This window comes from Prosopis cineraria, unplaced genomic scaffold (assembly GCF_029017545.1).
Source record: "Prosopis cineraria cultivar Desert tree isolate PC_DT_omini unplaced genomic scaffold, ASM2901754v1 PC1504, whole genome shotgun sequence".
Lineage (NCBI taxonomy): Eukaryota > Viridiplantae > Streptophyta > Magnoliopsida > Fabales > Fabaceae > Prosopis > Prosopis cineraria.
The window spans coordinates 6190-30073 of NW_026556829.1; the positions used below are offsets into that span (position 1 = coordinate 6190).

At 34.6% G+C, this 23884-nt stretch overlaps 1 protein-coding gene and 1 pseudogene across 1 annotated transcript; one reads left to right on the forward strand and one right to left on the reverse strand.

Moving 5' to 3' along the window:
- Positions 1-9601: 9601 nt before the first annotated feature.
- LOC129300260 (photosystem II repair protein PSB27-H1, chloroplastic-like) lies at positions 9602-10516 on the reverse strand. Its single transcript, XM_054938806.1, has one exon. It carries the CDS (start codon positions 10465-10467, stop codon positions 9937-9939), a length of 531 nt encoding a protein of 176 aa, XP_054794781.1. The 5' UTR covers positions 10468-10516; the 3' UTR covers positions 9602-9936.
- Positions 10517-19126: 8610 nt separating this feature from the next.
- On the forward strand, positions 19127-23387 carry LOC129300258 (indole-3-acetic acid-amido synthetase GH3.10-like; annotated as a pseudogene).
- Positions 23388-23884: the final 497 nt, after the last annotated feature.

Below are 23884 nucleotides of genomic sequence, written 5' to 3' on the forward strand. Positions count from 1 at the left end.
GATAATTATCAATTCATTATTGCTATTTAGTTGAAATAACTATTTTAATAATTACTCATCTCGTTTTAAATTATAAGATATTTTTGGAGAGGTTTTGCATATTAAAATATAAAAGACTTTGAAAATATTAATATTAATGTTTCATTAAATATGTTTATTTTAATATTATCCTTTCTTTCTATTTAACAATTAAGTGTAGATTTAAAGTTATTGAATGAAGGATTTTTTAAAAGTTTATATTTGTATTTTAAAAAAATAAAATTATTAAGTGTATTTAATGAGATTTCTCTATATGCGAGTTTGTTTAAATATACTTCATAATTTCAATAGAGGGAGTATTTAGCTGCAATTAATAATTAATAATTTGAGATAGAAGGATAGCTAAATGGAGTTAATGCTAATAATCAAAAAAATTTAAAAATGAGATTGCTCTTGAATCAATGCTTTCATGAAAGAAAATTGAAAATACATGAAAAATAAAAAAATAAATTAGATCTCATTAATCAAAAAAATTAAAAAGGTATGGAAAAGCATAACGAATAAAAAAAGATAGCCGGATGGAGTTAATACCAACAATCAGAAAATTTAAAAATGTGACTACTGTTGAATCAATACTCTCATAAAAGTAAATTGAAAATATATAAAAAATAAAAAATTAAATTAAATCTCAGATCAAGAAAAATTTTCATATTAACATTAACCTAGACCTTATTAACCAATGAGAGTTAATATTTGTTAACCAATCAGAGTCGAAATGAAAAACAAAACGTCTTTGAATTCAATTATTGTCTTATTTTCTCGGGGCGGAGGGTGTGGCATATTCCATTTTGGAAGACCGGCCGATCGCGAGGAAGAGATGGCTTGAGACGGTAAGACCACCTTCGGAATGTCAGATCCAATTCAACTCTTAAGAAATTATTACTAACTTTTTCTTAATCCTGCACGAGAGAAGGGGGGCACATGAAGCGCACGTGACAAATTGATCCGAGAGAGGTGATTTGTGGAAGAGAAGGACGTGGCAGGATAAGTCAATAATTGGGGAAGCAGGGTGCTCACATCCACAAGCTCCTCCATCCCTTGTTCGCCTTTGTTGTATGCAACAGGACAGTGGGCCCTGTTTTTTCATTATTAATTGTCCGCCGAACTCTCTGAATTCTCAGCACCTTTGTTCACACTTCCCAGCTTCCACCCCTCCTTCTTATCCTTTTGTCCCAAATCCTATACCACCTGACTTCCAATGTATTTAACCAAAATAAAACAACAGATAAACTCGTTAATTCTAAAAATTTATTAAATTTTATTCAACTTTATTCCTCTTATATGAAGGAATTAGCGAGTGAGAAACCCAAGAAAATTTTCAAATAATGTACATCAACATTTAATACATCATGGGTGATAAAAAAGAACCTTGTTATAAAATAAAAATAATAATAATAACATGACTTGAGACTTGAGAGTAATAATAGGACTTGAGAGAGTAAATGCATTGTTTGACTTTGCTTCAAATGGCATGTCCATCAGATCTCCTCTAAACACGTTACACATATCCATGTCATCAAGGATTACGCTTTACCTTGTGGGTGTGTGTGTGAACCTTCATCTTCGTGAGAGAGGACATCCAGACAGTTCAAATGAAAAGGGAAGCTTAATAAATACACACACGCACACTTAGTTGGGAGACGAGAAATTATGTTGAAATGCAAAGAAAAGGTGTACCGACAGCAAGTGCATTGCATTAATTAAGCACGCTATCCATAACAATATGAATATATGAAATCATAAAATATAGGAAGCTATGTTAGGGTTATATGGTAATGCAGCACTATCCATATAAAATTATGAATTAATATATGCCATCCATGTTACTTCCAGGCCAGTCGCCATTGATGATCTGGTCTTGTTTCCGACCCTTCTTTTCATAAACCTGTACTCAAATTTTTGAATGTGAGGGATGATATAAGCCGCAAACATATTAATCGAGAGGATGGGAATTGATATATATTAGTTGAGATATGCTAGCAGGGAGATAGCAAGGTGCATGTCGATATAATGTTACATCTCCCTTAAGTTATTCATGTTGTACTGCATCAAATACTCTAAGGCATTGGATTGTGATGCAAATTTGCTTTTGAAGTATCGCACGAGAAGCATCAGGTATCTTAAACTAATGAAAAGGACAATATTGCTCCCAATCTTTTAAGAACATGAGAATGCTTAATTAGGCAGCATATTACTAATTTGATAAAAGCTTGTCTGGCACCTTTTTTTTTTTTTTGGCTTAAAACACAAATTAATAACGTTAAAAAACTTCTTTCTTCAAGTTGGGACCAACACCTCTGATCAAACCATCTCCTCTAATTCTTTAGGTTTGGAATCATTTCCATCAGCATCAAACCCCATCTTCCTTCCACCCTCTACTACATCTTGTACACAGGAAAGATGGAAGGTCAAGTGAAGGATGAACAAAGACATATATATTGTGTTGTTTTTTCTAGGAACCTTGTGCTCTTCATCATCACAACCCACAACCTCTACCCTGCCCTCTCATCTTCAATCCCCTATGCTAGGACTAAAATTGGAGTAAAAGATTTAAATGGGTTTGAAGGACAAAATACTCTCCATCAACGTCACTCGATCACTTGAGAAATAGGACTTGAACCCTTGCCTACCAAACTATAGCTCTATGGAGAGGCTAGTCTGTGCAGCAACGGCATCATTGTGTAAAAAATTGGAGTCAAATTTGAGAGTTTCAAAGAGGGAATTGCTCAAGGCCATGTTGGATAATCCATTGATCATTTTCTCTCACGTCACCATGAAAGTGTAAAATCTCCCTTGTTATTCCCTGATCAACTCCAAATCTCAATCTAATTAAGAGATTTTTTCAAAGTAAGTTACAAATTTGTCAAGTTTACAAATGGGCTATAAAAATGGAATCTCAAGTTTTCAATGTTTAAAACATCCTAAAAGGACTCATTAATGCAAAATCATAGTTTATTTATTATGTGGAAGCATTGGATTTTGAAAAGGATTAGTGCATTTGCTCAAAAATGAAAAATAGTGAATTAGTGCAGAAACAGAGGTGTACACCACGACTAGTGTACAATGCGCCGCAGCGCATTGCACGCTTTATGACAACAGAGTTTTACTGCCATTTGAAAGCATCTGGGGTAACTTCCAACACTTCTCATTTCTCCATCCGACGTCCTGTTAACATAATCTAGGTATCTACAAAGAGCTTTCTCCTAACTTTAACTAATGGCTTAGGTTTCACCTTTAAATTATTTTTCAGTAGAGAGTTGGACACTCATTTCAAATTTTTCCTCTTTTTCACCATTTATACAAAACCTAAGTGTCCAAAACATGTGCCAAAAGTCATAGACACCACTCAGACCAAGTACAATAGACTAAAATAGACCTGTGAAATGCATTACAACATTCACAATATTTATAAAATATATTTTCATTGCTCAACTCCTTAATATAAAAAACGAAAGGAGAAGCTCTAATCACATATTTTATCAAATAATCCACATAAGTTACATGTCATACACAACTCTTACTTACACTAGTATTTTGGCTTTAATATAGAATTCACAATCCATATCCATATATTATAAGGCTCAAAATAAACTTTATAATTTCACAAAACATACAATACAGGTAAGTCACAAATAGATTATTCCTAGTTGGCAAAATCATTTAACATATACACATAAATACTTAGAAATAAAGGAGGCCTACTAATAGGACGATAATTCTATACCTCCGGCTGTTTTACTTTGTTTTGTCCTCTTAAGATGTTTTCTGTAATATTAAAGATAGTGAGGTAAGTATAACTACTCAGTAACCAAAGTTCATCTAACTCACACTAATGCATATCAATTAATTTAAATGCAAGTGGCAAGAAAAACATTCTAAACATGAAACATATTCAAGCACACAATTCAAAATGCTCATTCGTAGAAACACATAACCATGAGTTAATGATATAGTAATACTATCTTTTACATGGAAACAAGATCCAATCACAAGATCTACTTTCAAATTTTCACATGGATATAATAATAACTCCTGATTTTCATTACTAGGGTCATAATACAATCAATCATGTGCCCTTTATTAATATATGAATGATCATCCCTCCCTTATATCTTTCTTATTCCTCTGACATGAAACCATAGGCTATAACATATTAAGATCGTCTATACATTAAGATTACCCTAGCTTAAACATGCATGAAATGTTACCTGGCTAAGGTTTTCAAACATATTTATGGTTCACGGTTTTCCCCATTTCTCATACTATGGGGTGTCATTCTCCCTAGACTAACTTCCTCATTGAATAAATGAATAACTAGCTAGGTTCAAGTCCCTCATTGAACCAGTAAGACAGTTCCTCATTAAACAAGTTAGACAATATATATACATATATATAATAAATTCAAACAAACCATTGAGCTCGGATGAAAGCCTTATTATGTAGATTTAATTCTCTATTTCTCTTTTTAGGCAAACTTCACCTCTTATAATCATGCAATACATAGATATGCAATAACTTGTAGCATGCAAGTTTTCACTACTTCAATATACTTAATCATTTCATTATACTCTCATTTCACATGTTTACAACTTATTATAGAACTTCACATGAATCAAAATCATTGAACTTTCTAAAAACACATAATCACATAACTCCATTTATATGTAATCATTGACCTTCACATATCATACAATCATTGAACTCCACTTAACATCCTAGTCACATTTCATGGAACTCCCATAAAACACAATTTCATTGAACTTTTCACTTTTTCAAATCATCAAAGACCTCATTATACCAATCATTGAAAATCCATTTACAAAGCACATCATCGAACTTCAAATGAAAAATACTTTATTGAACTCTATAAGATTATTATAATAGATTTTCAAGTAAGTCATGTCACACTTACATTTTCATTCAATTTCACATATTTAAATCATCAAATAAAAATTAATAAATTAATTAACACATAAAAGCATGGAAAAAAGTTCCTCCCGATTATCTAAAACCTTTGACAGGTAAATGTTTCACCTTTTAATTACACACTTTCAAAGCTTTCATGAAATTTAAATGGTGCCAATATAATCACTCTACAATAAATTACAATACACTTCATCAATGTCCATTTTTGGATAGTTTTTCACTATCAACCCAAATACTTTTTCAATCCTAATATTCATTCTCTTCTCATATAAACATATTCATAGGATTTCTTAGCTTCCTCTATTTCACATTAACTTCATTGAACTCTTATATAACTATTAATGGAGCCACATTGCCCCAACCATCATATTTATGGTGAATTTGGGATATTAAATGCTCTCTAACCACCAATCATCATAAAACCATAAATGTTAGGTTTCATTAGCTTAATCAACTCTTATTAACTCTATTTAAATTAATGAGTTTGGACTCATAGTCTCTATGGATCGAAAATCATTATTCTCAACCAAATCCTAACTTTTAACATCAAGAAAAATGGAAGAAATAGGTAGATTTAAGCTTGAGAATCTTACTTTTATTGTTTAGAAGCTTCAAAAATCTCCAAACGATTTCAAACTCCAAGCCCTAGCAGAGCCTCTTGGGTTTTCTTTAATCCATTTTCTCTTTTGTTTTGCTTCCTCTCTACATCAGTTTCGTGACTGTATTTCAGCAGAGTGATTTGGGTTTTTGTTGTTGTGGATCTAGGATGTTGTTGTCGATCTTTGTTTTCAGTCTAGGATATGTTGGTCATCTAGGTTCTTGTTGATTTTATTGTTATTGATGATTGAAGCTGGTTCCAAAAAGAATTTTTGTAAAAAAATTTATGTTTTATCCATTGAAAGAAGAGAAATATTGTGGTAGCCAAGTAATCTTTATTAAATTAAAATAATTTTTCTCAAAGTCAATTAATAATCAACTAATAATGTATGTTAAAATTAGGTAATATTGTCCTCATTTTAAAAGATTGAGAATAACATTGCACTTTTTTTATTTTAGTATACCTGACACTCCTCGTAGGATATTTCAAAAGCAAATTTGCTCCTTAATCCTTAGATATTATATTCTTAGGGATTAATAAATATAAAGTATCATGTAATATTCCACCTTCACTATTTCAAATGTGCTGTGAAGTTTATCCTCATCAATTATTCTTGGCATGGGACCCGCCAAGGTTCGCGTTTATATAATTATTTTAATTTTTATCCAATAGCATTTGTGTTAAACATAGTTAATGGAGTGCCACAAGACCAACCCTACAATACATGCATAGTTTGGATCCGATATTTGAAAAACACTGCATTGCAAAATGGTGGGGTGACGTGATCAATGATCGCACCAAAACTTGGGAGGGTCCTATCCTATTCCTGTTTCAGTAACATGCCAATTATAAACTTGTTCCCACACCCACCCCCACTATATATAGTGTTAATTAAACAATAGCTTGATGGATAAATTAATCATACATCCAGGAACAACGTGTCATCGATCGGTTTCAATGTTCGGATTAGACTAGGGCGTTGAAAAAATAACAAGTGAGGGATTGAATGTATGAAGTCATCATCAGAAGTCCAATTCATTGGCCAAGGTTTTTCGTTAGGTTAGATTTGTGAGGTCATGTACATGGATGATCAACTCAAAAATAAGCAAAAACGTGTAGTCATCAACACCAAAATCAAACTACTTAAATCAGAATTATAATTATAATTGTGTAGTAGAAATTAATAATAATATAACTAACGGTACTCTTGACGGTGCCTGAAGGTTGCGGCAAATGGTATATTGATTCCAAGCGTGGTTGACACTATTGACACCGTCAAGTGTTTCAGTGTACGTGTTTGACATCACTGGTTTTATGTCATGCCAAAGATTTGAGTTTGATTTTTGAGAGTTGAAGATTAGTTTGGTGACTAGGCCATGATGGTGTGTTGATGCAGAAAAGTCAAGCAAGGGTTTTTCCTTCTTTATTTTAACCTGCCCCTGGTGTTGGAAATTTTAGTCGGTCCCCAACCATCAAAACTCTATCTCTTTTCCTTGGCTCCACGCTTCATCTTCATTACGTATCATTTGGAGCCCCTTTTGTTAACATTTATACATGTTGTTACATCCTTTCTGAAAATTATCACATTCACCTCAAAATAATTAGTATACGCGTGACATTAAAGATTCAAAATTTGTGTATAGATGAAAATCATGTCTGGAGTTACTCCTATATGAACCCGACAACACTTAGTTTAAAACTTACATGTAAATTAGTTAAAATTGCTAAAAGCCAAGATTTTTTTTTTAATATACGTATATCCTCCTTCTACTTTGACAATATGTTTATCTTGTCATCCCACTCCCTCGCTTTGTACGAACATTTTGTTTACATATCTATTATTTTGCTGGCTCCCCCGTCTTTGTGGTTCAATGTTGGACCTGGTATTGTAATTGTACATATCTATTTTCTTTTTAATACAGTAGAAGTTAAATTGACTCAAATTAACGGGCCATAACCAATCTGTAGTTATCTGTATTGAACTCGATATGATACAGAAACAATAAAAAATATTATTATCCGACATGTTTCCGATGATTTTGATACCATGCAGTTGGCTAAAGTTGGTAATTTTCTATATGATTATACCTTAATCAGATTCACTTCTTCAAGTTTATGTACCCCCCATTTTTCAATCACTTAAACGCGGGATTTTTTACAAATTCCAACAGAGAAAAAAAATGTTAGGAAAAAACATCATGTTCCGGGATCATTTCTTCATAAAAAGGCAACCTCTCGCGTCTCGTGTAAAGAATTAAGATCCGTTACTGACTATTCAGATAAAAATATATATAAAAGTTGAAATTATACGGGATATTTAAATTTTATTGTGCTTTAAGTTTTAGGAAAATTTTAGAATAATAAATTATAACGAGTTCGATGCAATGCAACGAGTGATATTTATGATTTATAGTGGCCAAAAAATAATTGATGGTTTATAAATGGCAAGTCAAGATACGGATGATTTAGAGCGTAGCATTAGGAGAGTTCATGGTGATGTAGGCCACGTTCTCCGGCGCCAATTCGGTGGCCAGGCTCCGTGATATCTGTATATTCACCCCTTGGAAACGGTGAAAACGACACCTTGCTTCTTTATCACTGATTACCCGTCGAAATGTATGCTACGATATTCTAAGCCTAACTCTTTCTTTCTTGTTGACTCCTTCCTATTATTTCCAACCAGTTTGGTTGTAACTGAACTAGTTGTAATATTCAATCAAGTCGTCTTATATATATATATATATATATATATTCTTTTTTCTGAGTTTTCCTTCCTTATCCGTATCGGAGAACAAGCAAACACGTAATATTCAATCGAGGCGGATAAACTGGGCAAAAAGACATACCTTTAAACGTAGGCTGGAAGAGTTTCTGAAACAAACCATGGATTTGCACCTTTGAAAATTCCCCATAATGATGTTCACGCTCCAAGCCAATGAATGGTGATTTCGTGTGAGCAGCGTACCTTAGCCGGAGGTGTGGGCGAGTTACGGGTATCAAAAGGCCTAGACGTGACCAAGTCGGTAAGGCCCATCAAATTTAAACTGCGCTGGCCAATCAATTTACGGGGAGAGTGAACAAGCCTGACCCAAATTCTTTAGAGAAGTATTCGAGAGTTTTTGCCCAGACTTGATGCCTTCCCCTAATTGATCACAATCTCAAATCATCATTACATTTATATATAGCAGTCTAGCACCCGTTGAGCCTACTTTTATTTCGTGTGGCATACTTGAACCAAACACCTCTAAATTGATGGGTTTTGGAGTTTGTCTCCATTTGGATGAGGCTATGCGGCACTGTTCATATAATATAAGGCAATGACGCATGCTATGTGAATTACTATTCAGATCAATAGCCTCCCAACACCTTCCCTATTATTCATAGGGTCTTCTATCTCTCACACATCCTATAGACTATGATAACGTTGAGAAACCAATCACTGTGCCAACCGCTACATTTTTAGAGAACTTGAATGTAGGAGAAGTGAGGCTTACCGGTTATATATTTCATCACATTCGTTAATTTCCCTTCAAAAAAAAATTAACGTTATGAAAATTTTTCCACCACCTACATTTGTTTAAGTGAATTAGGGCTTTTCACAAAAATGTCATCCTATTAATGGGAGAGAGAAATTAGTTGGTAAAAAAAAAAAAAAAAAGGAAAGGGAGACCAGTAAAATCTATCCGGTAGGTTGGCTAATCAATAACAACGAATTCCATCTCTAACTTACGTCTGAATTTTGTCATCGAGGATGAAGCCAGGTGTTTGATGCAAGAACTGAACCAGATGCCGAATCATGTTTAGAAATAGCATGACTATGGAAAGCGGATCCAGCTCAATGCATTCTGGACCAAACTCTGCCCATATATAGTTTAGTTTTCGGGTATTTTGTTTTGTTGGTGCTTGGGTCATCGTCTTATCGAACATGACTGTCCATACATAAATATATTGTTCCATTCGATGCTGAAATGTTTGTATTTTGCTCCATCAAAAACAAACAATTTTGCATGACGGGTGTTTTGAGATCGACAGACAACATGAGGAGCATTGTGACTATATGTTATTACTTACCGTCACAAGAAGATAAACAAGTACTCCGTGCATCGGGGAAGATTGAAGAAGAGAAAGCGTCTTAACAAAATGAACATTGTGAAATCAAAATCGAGGGTAAGAATGACATGGATTAATTTCACGTCAATGGAAACCCCCCCCCCCCCAAAAACATACATATGTAATTACAAGAAGAACTGCAAAGTCGCCTCTCCTGAAAATGATCCTCTTACTATGATTCGATTCGAGTAGTGGATGCAATAATACAAAAACCTAGACGAAGCAGAGAGGGAATCCAATGGATAATTGGGGAGGAATGAAGTTCACCTTCCCCTTTGCAGAGATTTCTGAGCAGTGTCGATCTCCTCCAAGATCCTGGCCTTGCGTTTTGCGGGAATAGGAGCAGTGGGTCCGAAACTGATATAGTGCCCCGAAATCGCGTTGAGTGCGGAGTACATGTCACGGAACGAAGCCCTGCCCAGGAGAGCCTTCTCCCTCCTGTACTTGGCCACCCAGGAATTGGAGGTCTCTCTCAACTGAGCCACCGCTTCTGCCACGTTGGGGTCGTTCTTGTCCATTGTAATGGTGGTCCTGACCTTGTCGATCACCTCCTCCGTCTCCTTCACATATTCCTCGTCCGAAGCAGCTAGTGCTGGCAGCAGAGGGTTGAGGCATAAACTGGACACGATGGAGGAAGTGATGGAGAGGAATTCACGGCGGAGGGGCTGAGCGGCGGTCGTCGCTGGGGGTGTGGAGGAGGAGGAGGAGGCGGCGGCGATGATGGGGGATTTGGGCCTGGAGGAAGAGAGAGATTTGGGAGTGGAAGTCGGAGTGATGAGTGCAGGGGAGGCCATGTTGCTGGGGGGGAGAGAGAAGTGACGGCCTGCGAGTGCAGGTGGGAAGGGAAGAGGAGAAGAATTGGGTATTTGCCACGTGGCCTTATCGCCTTATCTTTGTTTTTGCCCTGTGGATCAGACAGCAGCCAATGACTTTTGAGCTAAAGATACACCATCCCCATGTGTCCGGATCCGGTTTTGCTCAGCACCAATTTGCAGTGTTAATTTTTTTCTTTTATTTTTTAAATTACAAAATTATTATTATTATTACAAATAAATAAATAAAATTATTATTTTAATATTTAATAAATCAATAAATTTAACTTGTTAAAATTTGGCCCAAACAGTTTAGATAAAAATTTTAATCTGAACAGTTAAAAATTATAATAAAAAAATTAAAACTGTAACTAAATATATTTTATAAAATAATTTTTATTTTATTAATTTTGTACAGTTGTCTATTTATGAGAAGTAAAATTATTTAATTTATGATCAGGCATTAAATATAAGTATTTCTTTTTAATAGGAATTTAAACTTTGTTTTATTACATAATAAAAAATTAACTTTTTTTGCTAGACTCAACTCCTATTTTAAACTTTTTAGGTCATTTCTTTTGTAATTTTTTCAGTACAATTGTCAACAATTCAAACCAAAATTTTTATGTAAACTATTCAAGTTAAATTTTAACTAATTAAATTTATTTTTTATTAAATATTAAAATAATATTTTTGTAATATTTATTTATTTATTATAATAATAATTTTGTGATTTAAAAATAAAAAATTAACACTGCAAATGCAGTGCTTGTAGCTTTCCCCTGCCCCATCATACCCAATCCCCCCTCCCATGTTCTCTCTTCTGTGGGATAATCGAACAGGGTGAGATGATTTTTAAATATAATAATTAATAATTAATAATAATAATATAATGTGTAAAAATTCCATCCTAATTCTGCATGAAAAATTCAGAGTCTATTTGTATTGTGAGGGAGAGAACTTTCAACTGTAGCAGGGAGTCCCTCCCCCCTCCCCAGATATGAAATATCATTAAAAACCAAACGTTTACATGAACAAATAAGATATAATGAACAAAATACAAATAAGAAAAACAATACAACAAAAAACTCTAAACCCAGTATAAAAACAGCATAAATAAAGAAAAAAATGACACAATCAAGATCATTCCAAATTTTAAGACAGATATGAAAAGCAAAAAATTTTATTACTCGTGTGAAAATTTCAAGAAACTAAAAGTCACATTAGAAAACAAGGATGAGGGTCCATAATACCATTCTAACAGTTTTATCCCTATGTAAATAGTAACTGCTATTCAAATAGCAGATTTATCACCTTTAGTCACCATATTCCATGTAAAGGCAACCAGAATTATTAGTAACGACATCAAACTAACCACTATCATAATAAAAAAGTACCCACATCTCTATTGTGAACCACCACTTATTAAACTAAAAAGCCAAGCCAAAACCCTTAACAACAAACCAAAATAATCAAGATCCATATTAGAAAACAAGGATGAGGGTTCATGGTACCATTCTAACAGTTTCATGTTTATGTAGATAATAACTACTATTCAAATAGTAGATTTATCACCTCTAGTCACCAGATTCCATGTAGAGGCAACTAAAATTATTAGCAACAACAACAAACTAGTGACTATCATAATAAAAAAGTAGCCACATATCTACCGTAAACCACCACTTATCAAACTAAGAAGCCAAGCCAAAACCCTCAACAACAAACCAAAATCATCAAGATTCATATTGCAAAAACCTTATACTTCCTTGTTTGAAAAAAAGAAGTCACAAAACCTATAACTAAACATTGCGCAAACTGTCAATCCTTTGGATAGACAACCTTTACCTCACTAACACCAATCAAAACCTTATTCCTTTCTCAACAATTCAAATCGAAGGAGGAGATAACATATGCTAACATAAAAGTCATAAACCAACCACGCCAAATGCCCATCTTGTGGCAAAAGTTGGCAAGAAAGTTATTGGAGAACAAAAGTCATACTGTGATGGGAAAGAACTCTCATTCTACAGGGAAATCATATGTATCTCGATTATTTCAACTTGGCCTACTATGTATGCTCATTTCAAGTTTTTATATTTCATTTCCTTTTCTCAAAGGCCAAATTTCTTGGTTAAGGGTATTTAAAACCAATCTAAATCAATTATACCAAACCAAACCGAACCAATTGATGTGAATTGATCAAAATTAATTATAAATGAGGTTCAATTTGGTTTTTCTTTTGACAAAACTAATTGGTTCAGTCTAGTTCAGGTTTTTGCTTTTAAAAACTTGAACCAACCCGAATCAAGTTTTATTATATTTATTATATATATTTTTATAAATTTGTTAAATTTTTTTTTCCTTTTCCAAGTTTAATTATTTGCAAATCATTAGTGAAAATAAGTTACAATTAGCTAAATATTATTTATAATTATTTAAGATAATTTTTAAATTTTATAATCAAGTGTTTTAAAACATTAATTTTTAATAGTTGAGTATACTAATTAATTGTTAAAAAATATTCTTTTGCACTCAAGAAAATTTTTTATTGCAAAGAATAATTAATAGTTAAAAATTATCAATGAACATAAATATATATTGATGATTATGAAAAATATCTCATTAAAAAGATTTAAACTTAATCAAGACTTAAACTAAATTGATTAGAAGAAAAAATTGAATAGGGTCTCGGATTATAGTAAACCGATTGGCTCAGTTTGATTTGGTCTTTCTCCCAAACCAAAACAAACAAAATTTGTAAACACCCTTATTCTTGGCTACCAAATATAGTATAAGTTTCAGCTCATGGTCATTGATTACCGTGATACCATCCAATTCAAGAAATCCAGGCTGAACATAAGCTGTGGTCGTTGATTCACCCTCAAGAATTTAGTAAATTTTTCACATTCTATTTATATTTCTGACCCAGCCCACATGTGATGCTGGTCCAGCTCTAAGCTATTGAGCGGGCTTGAAGTTTGCACGGCAACCTGAAAGTGCACATAAAGCCCATAGACAAACTAGCCAAGGAAGTCCATTTTTTAATACCGAGTTAATGAGTATGACCGTTACTAAGAAGCGAAGCCTTGCTTTTGTTGCTCTGCTTGGTTGATTTTACTGTGTGCTGGTCATCTCACAACAGAAGTTTGATCTAACATGAGCACTTGATGAATATGAATCATCGTTTCTGGGTAAAACATGTAATTTGGAAAAGGGAAAAATGAGCAAAAGAACGAGATGGTGCGGAGGGTTTAATGATCAGGAGGGACCCATTATAGCTGTGACTAACATGGGAAGAGAATTTGGATAATTACAGGATGCTTTTTCCATAGATGTTGAGCCCGCCTCCCATCAATCTCAATCAGACACCACGCAACTCATTCGCTCTTCGCTCCCAAGCTATTACTAACAGCCTCTCTCCACTTAGCAGATGTGTTCTTGTTCAGAATCTATGCACTTACTCAGAGATTGCCCGCATGCTAAAGAACGATGGCGAGCATTTGTTCGAGATGATAATTGGAGTATGTTTATCAGTTTGCAAGGAGCGGATTGGATAAAATGAAACCTGACAAAGGAAGCAAGCAAAGACTATACCAGTAAGATCAATTGGGCTTCTTTATTCGATTATGTTTGTTGAGATATTTGGGTTACTAGATGCAAAAAAAAAAAAAAAATCACGATGAGGATGATGAGAGGAGAGTTGGGTTATGTCTAGCTTCTTTAAAGCTTGTAACGACCAAGATCTTTTACGTAGAGTCCACTGTTATCCTATGAGAAAGCAACTCCTAGCGCCGTGGATAGATTTAGGAGTGGTTTTATTAATTTGAAAGTAGATGGCTCAATACTACCAAATGATCATTCTGACCATGTGGGTGCAACTTGGTATGACCAATGTCTTTGGATTCAAGGTTTTAGTTGTAAATTTGTGAATGTCTCTTCTACCATAACTTAGGTAATTGCTATATTTCATGGTTTGACTCTTTGTTGGAACAAGGGATATTGAAAAGTGAATCCATACACTAACTCCATTGAAGCTATGGAGCTATCAACCTCCTTACTAAGAATTGTCATGAACATCACTCATTCAGAGCTATTATCATTGATGTGAAGATGCTTTTCCATTGGCATCGAACTCTAGAAGTTTATCATGTATATTGGGGTCATAATTTTTATGCAGATTTTTTAGATAGGAATTCTCAAATTAGAAGAGGCTTTTTATATCTTTAATCATCTTCTAAGCTTGTCTCAAGGATTGGAGAATGATGAAGGATCCTCCCCTCATCTGACTGAAAATTTGCACTTTTAATGGCATTTTAATTTGTTTCCAGCTTATATTCAAAAAAGAAGAGCTATATATGTAAACTAAAACCTTGGGCCACAACATTCATAGCAGCACTCTGCTCCTTTCCACCTGTTTAGCTTATCTCCATAATTTAAAAAGTCTCTCAGTCACCTTTTTATTTATTTTTATTTAAATTAAAGTTTTGTCGCACATGTTAATAGAATACCCTCTTTGCCCCCTTCTTATTTTCTCGACACGTCTTTAATTTATTTTAGCAAGTAATGCTATCTTTTTGGCGGAGCAATTAATGTTATTTTAAATTTCTAAAGTTCTTGAAGATAACGGTATAATTAGAAACAACTAATGAACGATGTTTTACAATTATAAAAAATGACTTATAAATACAAATAAGTTTTTTAGAAAACATGACACCAATTAAAGATGAAAAGGGGAGAACTATAATTTAATGCCTCATTTGATATGACAGGATCGGAATTGAAATTAAAATTATAATTGGAATAGAATTAAATTTTTAAAAAATGTTTGATATAAAGATAAAATTCTTATATGATTTTAATTAGTATATATATTTTAAACAGGAAAAGATCAAAGTATCATTTTCTCAAAATTAAAACTAGAGGTGAGATGAAAGGCAAAATGGTACAATGAAAATGATTCCAAAAAATTGTACCAATTTCCTCATCACTTTAATGAAATTCAATTCAAGAAAATTTTCTTCAATATGAATTCTTGAAAGTCAAGACTTGCATGTACCAAATATGCTTTACCAAAGAAGTTATGTCCAATTCTAATTCCTTCCTTACAATTCTTGCATACCAAGCATGAATGGTGTGGGGATTGGGGAGAAAAGGCAAAACAAGAAATATAGGAATGTATTCATTTAGTCTTTTTTATAAGTCATTTTTACTAATCTCATTAATATTAATATAAAAAAATTTTAAAGAATAAAAGTATGTAAACTTTCAAATATAACCTTATATAACAAATTTAAATAGTGATATCATGTTAATTTTTTTCTATCATAAAAAATAATTTTAAAAATATCTACCAAGTATTACTTAAAAAGTTACATTGTAATTTATAAATGAGACCAAATAGATATTTTAAAATGTGTCTTATAAATAAGACCGAATAAAGTATGTATATAAACATTGAAAAGATAAAAAAATATTTGTTATATCTAATGTAGAGCATAAACGATAGCAAGATTTTAGGAGTATGTTGCCGTTAACAATACAGCCATATCGGGGGTGGAAGGGGATATTAGTAATATTATAATTTGAAAATTTGGAGAGGAGGATATCGTTACTTTGGAGGGCAATGAATGGAAAAGCTTTATCACCGCACCAACCACATCAGATGGTAAATCCAAATTACGCTAATCTCATTGATCACGAGTGACCAGTCCCTCTCATTGAATGTTGCTATCACGAATGCCCCTCCCACTCTGCGTCGAGTCCTTGTCCAGTACCTAAGTCCGCCAAATTGCTCTGCCATTCCCAAAGCAACTTTCTCTTTCACTCATTCATATCATACACTTCGCTTCGCTTCGTGAAGCTGCGCATCTTTCGAGGTGCTCCTCCCCTTCCTTGACCTGGACATGAGATCTCTTGCTCCACTCCTTCCCTGCCCCCATTTTTTAAGGAACCATAACTATTTACACACCAAGTCTAAGATATATCAGTCGGAGTCACACCCCACCAAGTCCTGCCAATACACTATCTCTTGAATCTTTTTTAAACAGATTCTTCATCAAACCGGTCCCTTGGTAAACTCTAGAACCTAATATGATATCGTTTGGATGAGATTCTGGGCACGAAAGTGACCCGTCGAGATGATGTTTGTGAATTGTGTTCACAGTGGACATGCAATAATTTGACCCACATGCCAAAAATTCAACCAAAACCAGCTTAGCTCGTCAATGGTATGTGTATTGGCATATATATATATATAGACGCAGACTAAGACAACTTGGACATTTGCGGGGCAAAATGTTGCGACACGATGGCCCCCGATGATATCCTTATTCACATATTCTGGTGTTTATTGGCTCACAGCAAATAACAGCGGAGTGCGTTATCCTAAAACATCTATCCCGTTTCAAACTAAAATCGTCTCTCTTCATTCATTTTCCTGTTGTTCTTTCTCGCTCGTTGCATCTGCATTGCAATTTTTTACAGTCATAACATGGCTGAATATAATTCTGGAGCACGAATTCTTCAAGCACATATTATACTAAATAAATTCTATGTTCTAGTTTTAAGCTCATTAAACAAACAGCGATCAGATAAAATACACAGCTAATTAGACCATGGCATTGCTTATATTTTCTTTCCCTGTCTGTTGATTTAAAGAGAGAGATAGGTTAATTTTATATCATGCCACTTTCCAGTAAACTCTTCAATGGAAAACTGAGCTTTCATTACAATTATGCCCTTCGCACTGCACTAGGCATCAGATGATACTATCCGTGCGTAGTGTGTACCAATAATGGGACCCGCACATACGGCACTTCTGCGAATAGTATTTACCAAGAGTCAAATTCAGGAATTAACCAAGCCTAACTGGCTTATCAAAGTGACAAACAATGATTGCTCCAGGAGGTCATACGGGTACGGCTTAATTATGTGTTGCCCTGCGGAGTATCATGGATCACGCCTGCCATGCAACGAAGAGTAACACTTACTGTTTATACAAAGTAGTAGTCACTCTTGTTATATATACTCTCTCTATTTAAAAATATAAGATATTTTTAATCAGATTTCATCTTTTAATAAAATAATTATCTACTTTCAAACTGTCCTTATCTTTTCATATTTACCCTTATTAAACACCTCATAATAAATTAAAGTCATTATTAATAGAAGTATTTTTTTTAAAAAAAGGCAATGATTAACTTTAAAAATTAAAAATATTTTATATTTTTTAACATTCAACTCCTCAAAAAATATCTTATATTTTTAAATAGAGATATATATATATATATATAAACAAGAGAAACTAATATTTATTGTTTTGTTTTTTTATATAAATAAAATCACATGTCTCAATAAATATTTATCATGTAATCTTTTTAAATTTTTCTTTATAAACTCATGATTTTCATTCATTACAAACAATTAATGTAATCTTATTTTGGTTAAATATAAATTTATTTTAATCCATTTTTTATTTTGAAACACAGTTATTATAATTAATTAATTTTTTAAGAAAAATTATATACTAACCCCACACAAAAAAATTAATTACTGTAGTTTCGTTAACAACTAACATAAGACAATTTACATCGCATTATTGATAACGGAACTTGTAGTAATTAATATTATAGTAATTAATATTGTGTTGTAAATAGCCTTATGTCAGTTGTTAATGAAACTTGCAGTAATTAATTTTTTTATGAGACTTTAACATAATTCTCCTCTTTTTTAAATTGTATAATATAATTATTTTTTCTTTTATATAAAAATGGAGGGAGTATTAACAAAAAACAGATTGAAGCAATATTCAATGCATTCGCCATTCGGGTAGTAGAGCATAGATCCCAGTGGTTATCTTCACAAAAATGGACAAGGATCAGTCTACACATGTAGAGAGACACTTGGCAGAGGTGGTTTTTCATGCATAATTAATTCTCGTGTAAAATTTTCTTAGATAATACCCTAATATTAAAACAGCAATATATCCTTCCATTTAATCTTATTTATAAAGCGAGGAGAAAAAATATTTATTAATCTTATTTATAAATTATATCATAAATTTTTTATTTTAATTTTCTTATTTTATCTTCACTAAATTTTGGTGAGAGAAAATATATTATTAATATATATATTTGATAGGAGTAAAATTAAAAGCTTATTAATCTTCAACTGAGTTAATTAGTTTTTGAAATTTTTCTTAATTTTAATAAAATATGTTAAAATAATTTGTAAATAGGACTTTAAGAGCTCTATAGTTTAATGTGAGTTGTTATATTCATGATAGCAATTGATGATTGATGATCCATGAATGATGTTTGCAATATTTATTTCTTTGAGCGAGCGAGCGAGCGAGCAAGGCATGCAGCAACCCGACAGGAAAAGTGACCGCCTTTGGGTATTCGTTAGCTTCCGGGGTTGCCCTCTGCTCAGTTCAGGACGAATGCTTGTGTTGGAATGTATTTTAAACAAAGGCGAAAAATGACGGTGAATGGTTCAGCCACTCTGAGCAAGAAGGATCGCGAAAAGAAATAAATAAAAATGATTCGTAGATAGATCGAGTAGGATGGCCTCATTTTCAAATGGTGGCTCACAATAAATTGGGGGGGAAATTATTCAGCTGTCATGACAGTGGGTTTGGTCCCTGGTCATTAGTACTCTTATACAAATCCTTACCCGATACTCCCATAGAATCTCTCTCTCTCTCTAAAATGATAGCACAGCATCTTGTGGTCTGTATACTGTCGTACTCTCGGTGGATCAGCCTCAGCATCATCAAGCTTGTGGAGCCTTTGAATAAGGAACAAAGCCCTCAATCAGTGGGCTCCCTTGGTTCCTCTCGAAATGCTTTATACAGGGGCCTGCCCAACACCAAAACCACTTTTGTAGTACACAACTTCCTCATGCCCCAACACCACACCCATTATAATGGAACCAGTTCTAAGTCATGACAATAGCAGCGGCAGCCATGGCAGCAATAGCAACGATGGACACGACATCATTGGGTGGTTTGAAGATGTAACAGAGAAGGCAGGTTCTGTTCAGACCCAGATCTTATCACAGATTCTGAAGCAGAACCATGGGGTGGAATATCTCGACAAATGGTTGGGTCGCTTCAATATCCTCGACATGGATGCTTGTGCATTGGAATCTCTTTTCACTTCTGTGGTTCCCCTCGCCTCTCATGAAGATTTTGAGCCTTTTATCCAAAGGATTGCAGATGGGGACACGACTCCCTTGCTCACTCGACAACCCATTACCACTCTTTCCTTGAGGTGCCTCCCCTCCCTCATCCACCCATCTCATTTTTCAAGTCGTCTTCGTTTATATTTGTAGGAATCAGGATGTAGAATATTAAATACAAGCCATATACATGGTTTTTTTTTTCCTTTTTTATTCTCTCCGGTTTTCCGTCATGCTTAATTCATGGTTGTCCTTGGATATCAGTACGATGCAATGCAAGGGAAGGAGTCTACAGTGATTAATCATGTCAATATCATTTTCCCATTCTTTAAAGGACGCAGGCCACTCTTCTTAACTTGTTTCCTTGAATGGAACGTCTTCCTTTACTTTTCTATTGAAATCTAATGTCTGCTTTTGTGGTGGTGATTTTCCAGTTCCGGAACCACAGAGGGAAAGCAAAAGCTCGTACCTTTCACCCGGCACAGCGCCCAAACTACCCTTCAAGTCTTCACTTTATCAGCAGCCTACAGATCAAGGGTTTATCCTATAAGAGAAGGAGGTAGGATTCTTGAATTCATATACAGCAGCAATCAGTTTCAAACCAAAGGAGGCTTAAGGGTAGGAACGGCCACACACACTACTATGCAAGCCAAGAGTTCAAGATCAAACAGGAGAAAACGAAGTCATTCACTTGCAGCCCTGACGAGGTGATTTCAGGAGGAGACTACAGGCAAGCCACATATTGCCACCTCCTCCTCGGCCTCTACTTCTCCGATCAAGTAGAGTTTATCACTTCAGCCTTCGTCTTTAGCATAGTGCAAGCTTTTCGCAGTTTCGAAGAACTTTGGAGGGATATCTGCAACGACATTAAAGAAGGAAGTCTAAACTCGAGAATCAATGTACCCAAAATGAGGAAGGCTGTTTTGAATCTTATTTCCCCAAACTCATCCCTAGCTTTAAGAGTAGGAGCTGCCTGCTTGGAATTGGAAGAGGTGAATTGGTCTGGTCTGATTCCCAAACTTTGGCCAAATGTTAAGTATGTATATTCCATAATGACGGGGTCGATGCAACCATACCTGAGAAAACTAAGACATTATGCAGATGAGTTGCCATTAGTAACGGCTGACTATGGCTCTACAGAGAGCTGGATAGGAGTTAATGCGGATCCTAGTTTGCCTCCAGAGAATGTAACATACGCTGTCGTGCCTACTTTCTCTTACTTCGAGTTCATACCCCTTCATAGACAGAAGCAAGGTTGCACTTCATTTGCGGATGATTTCATGGAGGATTTGCCTATTCCACTATCCCAAGTTAAGGCTGGGCAAGAGTATGAAATAGTGCTCACAACTTTCACCGGTAATTGCCTCTTCCTTCTTCACATTCTTTTTCATTTTTCTTTTTTTTTTTTGCAGAGAATCTGATTTTATCTATAACATTATTGTCCCCTCATGTACATACTCGAATTTCGGACCGCAGCTCTTCTTCGTTCCGATTTTCATTTTTATCAATCTTAAAATGGAATTTGATGCTCTCAGATGTCACTTTGTGGAACTCTTCATCCGTTGACCCTATCATCGTTATGTGCGCATTGATGTGGAAAAGGAGCATTGATATTGCGGACTGTAGGTTATACATAACACCCCACTCTTTCGCCAATAATAGAGCAGCGAGGGCGTCAAAGGTTTTCTCCTAGCCATAAAGTGATAATTACTCCTATTAAAATAGAAAGTGATAATTAAGTGACTGAAAAGCTACTGATTGTGGCAACTGACTCCCTGTTTCTCGCGCCGCTCATGATTTGGTTGGGTTTGTGGCCACAAACCCCTGGTGTCTATAGATGAAAGACCCTAGATTAGGTGATGGGAGTAGGAAATTCTAGAATTCAATCAAGTTATTTTATATTTAACAATTATTTAGACTTTGATTTGAGAAAGTAAATTGTCTTTCAAATGAGATTGGCGTCGGTTTATCTTATCCTATCATATTCCAAGTGATCTAACATTTGGTTTCCTTATTTGATGGACTTTTTATATAATTAAATAATATCAACTATTTTCCAGTTCCTTGCACCCTCTCAATTTTTAATATCCTTTTCTCCTCCGTTCATATCCATTTATTCCTTTTCTAGCTCCTCCTCTCTCCCACTTCCGTCCTGTCCAACATTCCCTTCAATATTGTTCCATTGTCATCCTCAAATCCTAATTGTAACCATCTGGAATCTAAACAGTAAACAGGCAAAAAAGCAAAAACAAAACGTAAACGTAAACTTAACAGTAAATAATACAAGTTACAATTCTAATTTATGTGCATGTTTATCATGATATTTATTGATAATAAATGTTGTATACTTTATAAAATTAATAATCATCGTTAGTTCCTATATTGTTATATTATTAATATTATCATTGGGATTGTAGTTGTTTTTCTTTAATTCCCCACCAACACACTGTAATCATAATAGAGTATTTCTTATCATAACGACATAGAATAAGAATCGGTGGAATTAAGCTTTGATACCAAACTAATAGACAGAGGGTAAACGGAGAAAGAAAAGGAAAGAGATCAAATAGAGAGGATTAGTAAAGAATTAGGGGAGAAACTGAAAGATGAGGCAACTCAAAATGTAGAAAGCATTGTGTCAAAGTGTGTTATTATAGCAATCCTGTTAATTAAATGCAAACATTTTATAATAGTTTAGAAGATAATCAAGTGATCAATCAAAAAGATTTTATTTATTTAAACCAAATTCTAATTCTGATCTAGGAGATCACTTTGATAAAACAAACATCCTAACATTTACAGCTGTGTCATATTAGGATCCACATCACATCTTTATTTAATAATGCTCTTATATTATGGGTGTACATTTGCTTTTGAACTTTAAACGTTTTGATCAACATGCAGAATGATTTGGGAATGAAGTGGGTTGAGCATAATTTAGACAATGGGTTGGCCACTTAGCCGGTGAGTTATATAAAATCATAATGCATGTGTTTACATAAAATATACCTAAAATAAATGTATCAGGCCTGGTTCAAGTTATAAAGGCTTAAAACGAAATTTGAATCGAAAGGCCGAGTCTTGTCATATGAAAAATCAAACCAGACCTCAATAGCAATCAGGTTTAGGTCAGTGAGAAGTTCATTAAGCAGACATATGGCGGGAACTAAGCACAGGAATACTTGCAGGGCTGTATAGGTGCAGGCTAGGAGACGTGGTGGAAGTCGGGGGTTTTCACAGAGGGACTCCAAAGTTGAATTTCATATGCAGAAGAAGCTAATCCTGACAATAAACATAGACAAGAACACAGAGAAGGACCTTCAGCGAGTGGTGGAAAGAGGCTCGGAACTGCTGACAAGGAGGACGGAGGGAGGTGGTGGACTTCACCAGCTACGCGGACGTGTCGAAACCACCCCGGACACTATGTGATCTACTGGGAGATCAAAGGGAAGGTGGATGATGAGTTGCTGCACAAGTGTTGTACACAAATGGATGTGTCCTTTGTCGACCATGGCTATGTGGTGTCCAGAAAGACCCACTCCATCGGGCCCCTTGAGCTTCGCTTGGTCAAGCCAGGCACCTTCAAAAGGATTCTCGACCACTTCGTCGCGAGCGGGGCTGCCCTCGGCCAGTTCAAGACCCCTCGGTGCACCTCCAACCCTGGCCTCCTCCATCCTCTCTGCCTCCACATTAGGACCTTTCGCAGCACCGCCTATGCTTAGACGACTCTTGAATCTCACCCTCATCTGATGCTAGTTTGATTTGGCCATTTGCCCGTCCGAAACGATCCGGCTGATTAATTGAAGCGCTCAAAGTTTTGAAATTAATCCCAGACCTTACATCTGATCTAGCCTTTTAAATGATATTCAAAGTTCGAACTTAAGATGACTTTCTGTTTTCTTGTTTTCACGGTTGGAAAGGTCAATGAGAAGCTAGCCAAACAGTCCATGAGTAACTAAATTCTTTATTTCTTCAATCTTCGAAATTAGAGAGTTGGTGTATTTTTTTTTTAATTTAAATAGTAACGCAATCTAAAAAATATGCATGTTTTATTTTGTGTTGACCCCCGACGGCCTACCGTCAATACATTCAATGTATAAAGATGATATATGTATATAAAGCATAGGCTATCCTCATGTGGGTTGGAAGGTTGAAAAGAGAGATTGAATATCCTTTTGGCATGACAAATAATGTCCCCTTCCTGAACCTCTTGTAAAGT